Genomic DNA, 12,836 nt, shown 5'->3' with positions numbered 1-12,836 from the left:
TGAATCAATGGTCTCTAGCATGTAAACCATGCATTTCTGGACATACGTTCATTAGACCTTTTTTGTTCCATAACCTCTCATCAATCAGTCACCGGAGTTTCTACACAGTGGAAAAAATCACCCTGCATACCTACCAGGCTTGTTAATGACACTGAACACAAGCAACTACCTGTCACAAGGAGCTGCTACTCTAATCATTTAGGTACCCACCAATGGTGTGTACATATACAAAGTTACATTGACAGCCAATCAGCTCTTCTGGGTGCTTCTCTTTTTTTCTCGTGCAATGGCTGTTCCTATGTAAAATTTTATTTGCTAAATCCCCTTTACAGTCTGCTTATAATAGTAATTTAAGGAAGTAAGGTTTCTGAATTATTTTCAGAATCTTCTGCCATTCTACAACAGAATAAGCTTCATTAGTCACAATAATTTTTATTAGGGGCATCAATGCCTTTATGTTCAGTGGTGACCTTTAAAGAAATCTGTCCTTGTAGCCAAAGTCACTAATGCGCAATTGTTTTTTGGTGCTTGACTCAAAAGTAGAGACTTCGAATATTGGTAGTAGAAGAAATTTTCACCGCCAATATTTGGCTAAGGTGTGTCATACTGTTCCTGATCATTAAACATAGTACAAATTAACTGAGTCAAACCACAAACATCTCCTCACAGAGTAAGGCATGCGACACTTTTGTTGGTAATCTGTTCATGATACAGAGATGGACATTAAGCTTCATGGCCCCTTGGTACTATTTGAGAGGAGTGGGCTACGTATGAACATTTGGTTTTATCGTCACACATCTCTCATTATACAAGACAAATATGACAACACTCTAAACACCATTACAGTTACCTACACTCAACAAGCACACTATAGCACAAGATTTACATTTCATAAAGGAAACGTGCCATTGTGCACTGACTGGGTGTATACGCGGACAGATAAAAATAATTCCCGGATTTCCCAATTAAAAAATACACTGTTTCCCAGGTGGATATACACTTTTTCCATGTTATTTGACAGTAAACTTTCCCTCAGAATCGTAAAACTTATCAGTCCTTTGAATGGTTAAGGTTTTATAAACCAGTGTAGAACCTCCCACCACTTTAGGAAATGAACCCCAGAAAAAAATTGTTTTCGAAAGATCTTTGACTTGGGAGCAACATGTACGGTGCATATTTTCATGTTATGAAAGTACATAGTCAAATTCCACCAAACATGGAACATTAGTTTCCAAAGCATTGAAATCGATATTACGATGTGCTATTGTAAGCCAATCATTGCTCATGTCACGTTATCTCACCAGCAATGATAGCAGATATTTAGCACATTTACATGGGGCTCCCAAAAGCGGGTTTTGTAAACCGATCTCCAAATACTACTTCTGGTTGCCAGTTTTCCAGTTCCAATTGGTTTCCGCTCCCATGTAAATGCAGCGGTATTGAAACGTGCTTGGGCTGTCAGGTTTTGTCTTGCTTTTTAAAAATTTCAGCTAATATTGATGGAGCAGCTTTTTGTGCAGTGAAGGATAAGTAGAAATATTAGACTGAAGCTGTTTACACCTTGTCTAATTGAAGAGAAGTAGCAATTGTGCTGACTAAATCATAAACTATATCAGCTATTTCCAGGCACTGTAGTTAACTGGGCTAGCGAATCCGCTTCAGACCTTAACATGTAAACACGACAGCAAAAATCAGTTTCCAAAATTCAATTTTCATCTTTCGGAAGATGTGTCAAATGGAAACGTAGTGATTCAGAGCATAGGACATGTGATGGGGTCAGCCTACACCAACATCACTGTTAAGTAGCATAAACACAAAATAGGAAAACTTAATGGTTTAAATCAAAGTATGTAGTGTAGCTACAGGAAAAGCTAAGAGTTCACATTTTTTTGCATGTGTTGCACTTTGATACATCACACATTTGAGCCAGTAAAATTTTAAGTAATGATGTAAATGTCTGGTCTTCTGGGCTTGAAATTCTTCTAAGTGACTGGCCATAAAACTGTTAAGTTTAAATGAAAGTCAAATGTTCTGTTATTTAAGAAATTCAAAACTTGTTCACTCACTTAACATAACTCATATTGTGTAAAATGAAATGCACTTAGAAAGTAACCCTTTTCAAACAACCAATGGCAATATTTTCCTGTGACCTTATACAATTCGTTTCAGCTGTTGTCAGAGCCAGGAAACGGCATTACTGTGCCTGCACACCTATGATGACATAGGTAGCCTGTATTTTTGTATGTATATAGCATTAAGAGATCTTACATTATGTCTTAAATGAAACGGGACATCAGAAGATACTCCAAGAACATCGGAATTTCGTAAACCCTACTAAAAGGAATAGTTCAACTTAAAGGACACATTCGTATTTCCAGATTCACGAAGAAGTAGGCCTCAACCTGATATTAAACTTTTCAGTGTAGTTTTCAGGATGCAAATTTTATTGGAGTACCAGTTCTGTATTATCTCATGTTTAGTTCTTTATTATGGCATAATGCCATAAGTCCCAGATGATAACAATGTGCACTTGAAATTCTGTGAACAGTTGACACTAGCAATAGTGTTTCAAATAAATTGACTGCCTCTGTACAAAAGATTAATTAAACTCAAATTTTTTTTTAGCAAATCAACAAAAATAAATTTATTTTTCCACAAGGCAATTAATGCACAACTGCCTAAGACCTGGAAATAAAATCAAATCAGAAAAGTGAAAACTAATAACCATTTTAGCCTTCCATAATTATTTAAGTGTATTTTAATTCACTTTATAGCTCCCAGCCACAGAAATACGTTTTGTTTTCATTTGACATGAGAACTGTAAACCAAGAGGAGACAGCAAACTCACTAAACATAAACACAGTTCACATGGAGACTACACCTCAACCCATTACAACTCAGACTGCTCTGTGCATGTGAAAATCGGGCAGCATGGGCCCGCCAGAAAAGTTTTTCCGGGTAGCATCTGGCTGCTTGTTGATACTGCTGATACAGCTAACAGCCATGCTTCAAGTAGCCAGAAGCGGGAGAAGGTACTGCTCATAGGTGACTCAATTGCACATGCGCGTAAGCCCGCTGGCAATTGCTCAAACAAACCTAATATAAACTGTTGTGATGTCATGCCCATTGGAAGCAGTTTGTTGTTATAAAGTATTGTATAGCCTTTAACACATATTGCTGTTGGCAGACGTTTGTGTGTGCACTGTGTTTTGTTGCTGTAAATGGCACATTTCCTTTGTATCTTAAGCTGTATTTTTTTCCTCGTTTATGTTTTATTAATGCAGTATTATTTTACAGTAGCAGGCTAAAGTAAAATTCTTTGTTAGAATATCAGTTCTTACCAGTCCAAACTACAAAAATTTAACTGAAAACTAAAACAATGAAAAATTCCCAGAATTCTAAAAATTTCCTGGGTTTTTCCCAGTTTTCTCTTAGCCAAAAAAATTCTTGGGATTTTCCTGGACTTCGCAGTTCTCCCAGAGGGTATATACCCTGACTGATGAACAGCAACTTTTCCAATCATGTGGTTGAATCTACTCTTTGTGATCTCACAGTCATCAACACAATAAACTTTCCTTTTTACATCAAAACATTTTATTAACTTGCACTAGTCTGCCCGAAGGCAACTAAATTTGTCAGCAGTCCTTCCTGTGTTTGAATATGGTATATATCCTGTAATTGCAGAGTTATTTTGTAGATAACCACTTCCTCAAATGAAAAGTGAACACAGAGAGTATTAAGTTTGAATTTATTAGTTTCACATTCCAGTAATTAGCTGCTACTCACTCAGTGCTGCCACCCTTGTGAGTAAGTGTGTGATGTAGGTAACATTAGTTTAAATGAGAAGGTAGCTGGTGGGAAAGCAGTAATAAAATGTGATGACTAGTTGTAAAATAAATTAGAAAGGTGGATGACCATTCACTGTTAATAAGTTATGAGAAAAACTATTCTCTTAAATTAAATACTTTCTAATTATTATCTGAAATTAAACTGTTCATAAAATGTTTACAGATCTGAAAATGAATTGGTCATGTAATGGGATTTCAGCATGAAAATTACCTAGCAATGAACTCTTCAAATTAACGCACTTTCATTTATGTCTATTGTTTCAAGCAAATACTACACTGACAGCCATTAAAAGGCAAAACTGAGGGAGTGTAATCTAGGTACAGAATGATAAAAAATTTGTGATAGAAAAATTGCTTTTAACTGTGAATGGGATAAGCCAAAAATTCACTGAAATTACAGAAGTATTGAACAAAATCATGTCATGTCTGCAGAAGATAAAGCATAAAAGTGGCACTTAAATAAAGTGCAATGCATAATATTTGTAACAGTGAATATGTTGAAAATTTGTTATACATGGTGCAGTCACATTAATGTGACCACTTGCCAGAAGCACCTTTTGCAGTGGGGATGTGCAGGAAGAGACAGTGAGGTTCTGGAAGCTTTCAACAGGGATGTGAAGCCAGGATGATTCTAGTGTCATGGTCATCTGCACTAGATTTCTTGTTGAGGTTACATGGCATGGACATGCCAATCAAGGTGGCCCCGTAGATTCTTGATTGGGTATAAATTCAGGGAATCTGGTAGACAGCGGAATACGGTATACTCATCCTGGTGGTCTTTGAACCACCCACATACACTGTGAGCTGTGTAACACCTTGCACTGTCCTGCTGGTAGATGCCACTGTGCTGAGGAAAAAATAAACTGTATGCAGGGGTGAAAATGGTACCAAGGATAGATGTATACTTAGGTCAATGCATTGTGCCTTTCAGAATGATGAGATCACCCAGGGAATGTCATGAAAACATACCCCAGGTCATAACACTACCTCCTCCAGCATGGACCATTCCAACGATTGTTGCACGTCTGTACACACCAATGGTCATTGGTGCGATCGAGCATAAAACATGATTATCTGAAAAGGCCACCTATCACATCAGTGGACATCCTGTTGTGATACTGGTGTGCAAATTCAAACCTTTGTCACTGATAGATAGCAGTCAGCATGGGTGCTGCCTGCTGCAGAGGCCCATACACAGCAATGTTCACTGAACAGTCATTGAGGAGGCACTGTTGGGAGCCCTTCATTCATCTGGGTGGGTGGTTGCTCAACTGTTTTGCATGTCTATTTGCCCATACACATCTCCACAGCCATCATTCATGCCTGTCATCTACAGCCAATGATGCACCACAGTTGCCTTGGTGCAGGATTTGGATAGCAGCATTTTGCCATATGCGGTATACTTTAATCATGACAGCATGTGACAGACTTAGCCATTTTGGAAATGCTTCCAGTCTTGGCCTGAAAACAAATGGAAAGCAAATGATACTGCCCTCTGAGTGTCCGATAAATCGCTCTGTTTTCATATTACGATAAAGACTGTACTGTTTTCTGCATTCCCCCAACACAATTTACATACCTTCCTCTGTTAGTGCTGCTGTCTGAGTTATTATTGCATGTTGATGTTGAAAGAGGTGATAGTCGCATTAATGTGACTGGACCATGTAAATATGAAGAGTGTGCACAGAAACTGGGGTTGCAGAGCACATATTGTATTAGGATCCATAAATGTGAATACAATGGGAATGTTAGAGTGGCCCATGTGAGAGGAAGAAATGAGGAAACAAAGTATAAATGTAACTGTCTCACCAGTTTAAGACTCCTGCACACAGAGCTAAAAAATTATGATAATTAATAGTGTGAGGTGACATGATGTATGTCTGCATAGCACCTGACAAATAATGTAAAATCTGGACAGAAATACACAATCCAGTTTGCTATATTAATGATTTACTTTATTCTTACACAAAAATTACCCCATCTGTTTATCTTCTCATATAAAAATCTAGGTTGGGGAGGGAAAAAATCACAATTACACATAAACTTCCAGTATAATAAAAGTTCTTCTCATGTTCATTTCATATTATGAACAATAATGGAGAACATAAAGCATATTACATTTTGTTGTTTAACTGCAGAATTGCCAAATATTCTCGTCAGTCTTAATGATGACCTGAAACATGCTCACATTTCTAAACATACTTTCAGTGACCAGCTCTGATTCTACTCAATCCCAATAAATTAATGTGACATATTCCCATACATATGTGGAATATGAGACAAATTAAAATTAAGTTATTTTTTCACATGATGAACCACAGTATTAAAAAGAAAAAGCTAAAAGCATTTGTTTTTGGAAATTGAAAACCTGCACTTCACAGTTTCAGGAAGTACAGCCATTTCCAGGTGTTCATGTTAATAATTATGGAAACATATTTCAAGGTTACTTCAGTTTCAAAATATATTTGGTCACATGTAAATGTTATTGTACAGAAATATCATCTGATAAGTATGTTGCACAAACACATTACATATTTTAAGATTAGAATACTATTTAAATGTTCTTACTGTTTCAATACATATGGGAAATCTCAGGAGTGTTATATATTTAGCAATGTCAAATCCAAATTATAATATGACCGGAATGAAAAATTAAATTTGAAGTAGAAACAAAACTTACTGTCTTAAATGGCAAAATAACATCAGACTGAACTGTTCCAGGGTAACTTTGCATGGCTGCATACAAATAAAATCTGAACGCCATCCGTAAGTTGTATAACATCATGGATAATTTTGTAAATGAATTTTACTATGCAGACATCCCCTGAGATTTCTTGAGGAGTACTGTTAATTTCATTGATCTACAGCAAGGGGCATGTGTGAAATTTTCACAACACAAGGCTTAAGGTCAAGAAATTTGTATGGTGTTTGCTATCAGTTTCAAAAAAGCTTCAGAAAATTAATTAATATAACAATAATAATAATATTTCTGACACAAATACAGAAAATATATAAGATCCACAGATAAATAATCAACAGCTGAATGTCATCCTTTAGTATACATCATTACCTTTGTACAGAATTGTGGCTTTGGGAAAACCTTCAATACTTATGTAAGTATCTTTGGATTCTTCCTAACATTGTGATCATTCATCAAATATTAAGAATAAGAATGAGAGAAGACAAGCAGGCATTCACCATCTCAATTACTTTCAAGAGATGCAGCCATTTCAATGAACGAAAATACAAATTCTGATGGGAAGAAAATGCTCCATTAAACCTGAAAGTACTTCATTGTTTGAGCAACACTGACACAATAATGTATAATTGCCCTGTAGTATGACAAAATCCATATTCAGACGTTAATGTATGCTACTGATGATCACTTAAAATTCAAATCAAGCATAAATTTTTACTATACAACAGACCTTCCACAAATTTGCATTTAGTACATGGGCACAGACTAGTGAAAGGTCATTTGGCCTTAAAATATTAAGCCTCTATAAATAAATTTAAACAGATTGTGCATGGAAACTTAAGTTCCTGAAACTGAGATCTTGAGGACATATGATAAAACAATGTCTCATTAAAAAAATAATAATAAAAAAGGAAAACAGTTTAATAACTGTTGTGGTCTCTAGTCCTAAGACTGTTTCGAGGCATGTGATAATCACATAAATCATGTTCTATGGGTATTGATTAAAAATAGGATTGTTGGTAATGTGAAACTGAACATTACACAATGAAAATGTAGATGCAACTAAGCTTCAACCTGCAGGCTCACATATAGCAGATCAAAACATACAGCTCAATATGAAAACACATTTTAGTATGAAGGTTTTTCCAGTTCCATTGCAATGTTTTATGTATGTATACAATTTTCAAACATGTAACAAAAGAAAACATTAATTAAAAGAAATAAATGATTTTAAAATGTAATGACATTACATACATGAATTAATATTTCAAAACTTGTTTCCCTAGGGAAAAGAAACTTTAAGGCTGTCAAATAAATTTTTAAGGAGAGCATCAAGCATGTTCTTATTTGGAAGCTTGCGAAGAAATCCCAAAAAACAGCACAGAGTTTTCTTCAGCAAGTTTTAAACTAAATAAACATTATTACTATTGTTGTAATTATCATAATTATAATTATTATTGTTATTACTATTACCCTTACTTTTGTTGCCATTAGTACAGAAGGCAAGTGCACACTTCAGTCTCATCAAACAAAACTGAGAATGATAGGTAAATAGAATATGTGATGAGTAATTAATGGAATTTGTGAGTAAAAGCACACACTCATCTTCCATTATTATAAAAAAAGCCATTCAAAAAGATTTTTACATACTAACGGAAGACACATACCCCATGCTGTATAATGCTGAGCTGACTCATACACAGATTCCTCAACATGCCAATGACCAACTTACATCACTTTCATATCATACCATTTCATTTCAACATGAAGTCTTGCAGTGTGATGGAGTGATTAAAAAATTGTTTATCACATGCTCAAAAAAGCATTTTGGATGATTTGTTTATAATATATATATATATTTATATTTATTTATATATGATGGAAAAAATATCACAAACTGTACATGATGAGTCTTTCTATATATTTTCAGTTTCTATACAGACACTTGTGTGTAGCTTTATTTTTTATATCACTTTTGTAGATTTTTTTTATAAAAGACTGAAGACATTGTAAAACAATGTTGCAATCATTTTTGCGGTTTTTTCGTTACATATAAAAGGAGTCATTCCACAGTCCTGCCTTCTGTCACATCCTAGAGCCTTAACGTGTGAAATCGTTCACTATGGGGTGGATACTGGTGAGAGTGATGACTTTTGAGACTCAAACAAAAGAGATTTTAGTTATATCCAGCTTGTAGAGATTTCAGAGCAAATATTATCATTAACTCACAAAAATAACAAATATAATTTAATTTATGATGTGGCATTAATTTGTAAATGAAAAATCACCAAAAAATCTTCTTGATTAATGCCCCAAAAATATAAAAAAATAACTCGTCTTCCCAGGGATGAGGCATTCTATTAAAATGAATATGTTCAATGTACACTTAATGAGTAAAATGGCTATATACTGGATAAATATGGGTAATAAAACAAGAATTCTCACAGTGGAATGCAAAGTTTTGACACATGTTTCACCAATATTATGTTCTGTACATTTATCTCTGTCTCATCCCTAGGTTTAAATAAAATAGTGTTGATAGAAGGATAACCATAAATACAAAGCAGCTGAAACAATTATTACAGTTTACAAAAGTTTTCTTCACTTAACAAATCTCACAGGTTATCTCTTACATCATTTCAGTTTGAAAGTTGGCACATTCTCTTTCCTAAAACCAGTTTGTACCACTCTTATCCCCACTGGTATTAGAAACACAATGTGAAGTTTTATTTCTCTGACATGTTCCTATTAACACTGACAGACTTCATAACAGAGAACAAGTGCATCTTATCAGTTTTTTAAGCCACAGATGCCGAAGTCTGTCGTTACAGTTTTTTATTAGTATATTGTCTTCATGTATTTTGAGTTCCACACTAAACACTTCTATTATATGTAATGAACAGTATTTTCAGAAAGCATTAAAGCTTCAGAGTTAAACATCTGGCACATTATAAATCCGGCAATGATGGTAGTATAAAACAATCACTCAAAGGCAAAGATCAGCACTCGTAACATACACTTTTGAAAAAACAGGCTGTAATTCTTGTGAAACATAGTTGGAAGGAAAACTGCAGTTATCATTTTGCAGGAATTTAGTCCAAGTAAAACAGTATTCATGTGGCAGTCAGTCTCAGATGGCATAAAAGCATCAGTACAGGAGCTCATCTGACTGTTCTTGTAGTCTCGTTTCCAACTGTCCACATTTGTTTGGAAATCAGTGTACTTCCCACAAGAAAGCATTTGTAACCCAGCTGACAGGAGCCTGATGAAAATAACGGTTCCTCCCAACCGTTGCCACATTTGTCATACCACAGGTTCCTCACGTTTGAAGTTGATGTTCTGGCTGGAGCAGAAGTCCCGAGTGATTGGGAGGCAGTTGAAATAAGTACATACTTCACAGTCATAGACAGGGACAATATAAAACAGCACAATAAGAGCTGCAAACAGGAAGGCTGCTGAAAGCAGGCAGACCCAAATGAGGGCTACTTTCTTATGACGATCATACTCCCCAAATGAAACAAATGGCAGCAATGCATACGACAAAAGAAAGCCGAATATGAACCCAAACAAGTGTGCATAGTTGTCGACCCAAGGAAGCAGGCCAAAAACAAAAAGTACCAATGTGATACAAAGCAGCTTCAAAAGAGCGTGATCTGGATGGCGTAACATCTGCCACACATTAAGCACCTCTACAATGAGGCATGCAAGAAGTCCAAATTGTGCACCAGCAGGACCCACCTGAAAACAAAACAGAAAGAAGCTCCTTTTAATTACTGAAAATATTTTTTTTTATTATATATATGACAACTGTTAGTTTGGTCATCTCAGTTTTAAATAATTTGTCTTTCATTCATTCAAGCTGAAACTTACTACAACTAGAACTGGGCACAACAATGAAAATGAAATTCATAACACCGGCTCCAGTTATCAGCACTATATGCAGTGAGTGAACCCAGAGTAGTATATAGCTCAAAACACATTAACCTCCTGACAGGATGTTCTGCCAAGTAGTGGCCTGCTGTGCAGGTATTTGCGCGCACAGCTGTCTGTTCTCACCTGTGTAATTATTCCTCTGTTTCGCAGCACTTTCTTGTGGGGCAAAAAAATCTGACCAGTTCTGCCACACTTTGCTCGAGTTAAGTGATTGTTGTGATTATCAGTTGCACACAATTAAAAGTTTTTTCAGCAGCAGTGTGATTTTGAAAATAAACAAATTAATTGTGATTTATTTTGAGAGTCTAATGAAGTATTTTATTGAAGGAGTTCATGCATATATGGTACACTACTTTTTGTAAAATCTGTGTTTCAAGAATTTCTTTCCTTGAGTAATACATTCAGGTCTCTGAACGATACCTTGCAGGAATAACATTGTGAACAAAGAATAAAATTCTTCATTGTTTGTTGGTACCCATTTATGCACATGCAATCATTGTTTCTGTGTGTCTGCATGGGAACTTACAAGTGGTTCAGCATATATTTTGTTGGTCTCATTGGTCATCATTGTCAACATAAAGTATGCAAAAATACCAAGTGGATTCCGAGTATCTGAAAAATGTACTTTTACACCTGGTGTCTCTGAAAATGCAAATTTACTGCTATCACTGTAAATGTAAGTTTACTCCCACCTGCACTAAAATTGACAGACAATGTTCTTGCAGAACCACAGTCAGCAGTCACACATCTTTGACACTGCTTTTGCCACTTGACATTTATGTGTCAAGGCCATTAAACTCCTCATCATTGGCCTTCTTCTCCACACAACACAAATGCCACTGATATCGGTCAGATAACACTTATAATAGTTAGTGTGAACCTTGCGGCTTGTATACAAATATAAACACAATTTGTAGAGCCTCCCAAATTTTGCTGACTGTGAGCCCAAGCACCATTGTATTGTGCACAGTACACTGACGTCAAGCATCCTGAACTCAATTTGGAAGACACGTGCAACAAGGCAGTGGGCATGCCTCAGTCCAGTTCATAAGCACAGCAGCAGTGCTGCAACAGATCCCAAGCTCAGCTCCCAGATCACAGAGCACAGTTGAGAATATAAGCCTAATGCATGTTATGGACTACTACTTCCAATAAGAGATAAGTAATAATGGGGCTAAATTTGTGCAATTATTACTGCCATTATATATATGTTCTGTGATCCTGTGAAAACATTAGTGACATAATGGTCACAGTGACTGCCAATCCCTTCTTGTGTTGCAGTGTTCGTAATCCAAACCCATGGCATATCAGGAATGGTCTCTTCATTCATTTCAAAATAAGAAAAGAAAGTGAGCAACACACAGCAAAGAGCAAAGTGGAGTACACAAAGCATTTGATAATGGCTACAGTGCAATAGTTTGCTGAGGTTGGCAGTGCCATGAATGTGGTACTTCTGGCCTAACCTCTATCAGTATCTTACACATCCATAGGTCAAAACGCACCCACCTAAGGCTGCCACATTAAACTGTCTGTATAATACATGGTACAATTTATGTCCTGAAGCGAAAACATGGAATAAGTTACAAAAATGGTGTTTACATTATGAACTGAGAATAACAGCTCATGATGATGAAAGTGTCGCTACAGAAACTACATTGAAAATGAAGGTTAGGTGCAGTCAAACCTCATCTAAAGTTATTATATCAAAAATTTATAATGTATATATATATATACATCCATGGATGGATATGTGCGTGTGTGCGAGTGTATACCTGTCCTTTTTTCCCCCTAAGGTAAGTCTTTCCGCTCCCGGGATTGGAATGACTCCTTACCCTCTCCCTTAAAACCCACATCCTTTCGTCTTTCCCTCTCCTTCCCCTCTTTCCTGATGAGGCAACAGTTTGTTGCGAAAGCTTGAATTTTGTGTGTGTGTTTGTGTTTGTTTGTGTGTCTATCGACCTGCCAGCGCTTTCGTTCGGTAAGTCACATCATCTTTGTTTTTACATATATTTTTCCCACGTGGAATGTTTCCCTCTATATATATATATATATATATATATATATATATATATATATATATATATATATAGGGTTTTGCCTTTAAATATGTCTGCTTGTGTCTGTATATGTGTGGATGGATATGTGCGTGTGTGCGAGTGTATACCTGTCCTTTTTTCCCCCTAAGGTAAGTCTTTCCGCTCCCGGGATTGGAATGACTCCTTACCCTCTCCCTTAAAACCCACATCCTTTCGTCTTTCCCTCTCCTTCCCCTCTTTCCTGATGAGGCAACAGTTTGTTGCGAAAGCTTGAATTTTGTGTGTATGTTTGTGTTTGTTTGTGTGTCTATCGACCTGCCA

At 36.1% G+C, this 12,836-nt stretch overlaps 1 protein-coding gene across 1 annotated transcript in view; it reads right to left on the bottom strand.

Annotated features, from left to right (window-relative positions):
- Nucleotides 1-5,892: 5,892 nt before the first annotated feature.
- The window catches only part of LOC126236612 (inactive rhomboid protein 1), a 164,106-nt gene continuing 157,162 nt past the window's right edge, over nt 5,893-12,836 (bottom strand). Inside the window, exon 13 of the mRNA XM_049946048.1 lies at nt 5,893-10,284. Within this exon, the coding sequence (XP_049802005.1) occupies nt 9,850-10,284 (435 nt within the window). The 3' untranslated portion in view covers nt 5,893-9,849. The remainder of the gene's footprint in view (nt 10,285-12,836) is intronic.

This window comes from Schistocerca nitens, chromosome 2, assembly GCF_023898315.1.
Source record: "Schistocerca nitens isolate TAMUIC-IGC-003100 chromosome 2, iqSchNite1.1, whole genome shotgun sequence".
Taxonomy (NCBI): domain Eukaryota; kingdom Metazoa; phylum Arthropoda; class Insecta; order Orthoptera; family Acrididae; genus Schistocerca; species Schistocerca nitens.
The sequence above is the reverse complement of the archived record's forward strand: the minus strand, read 5'-3'. Positions and strand labels throughout refer to the sequence as shown.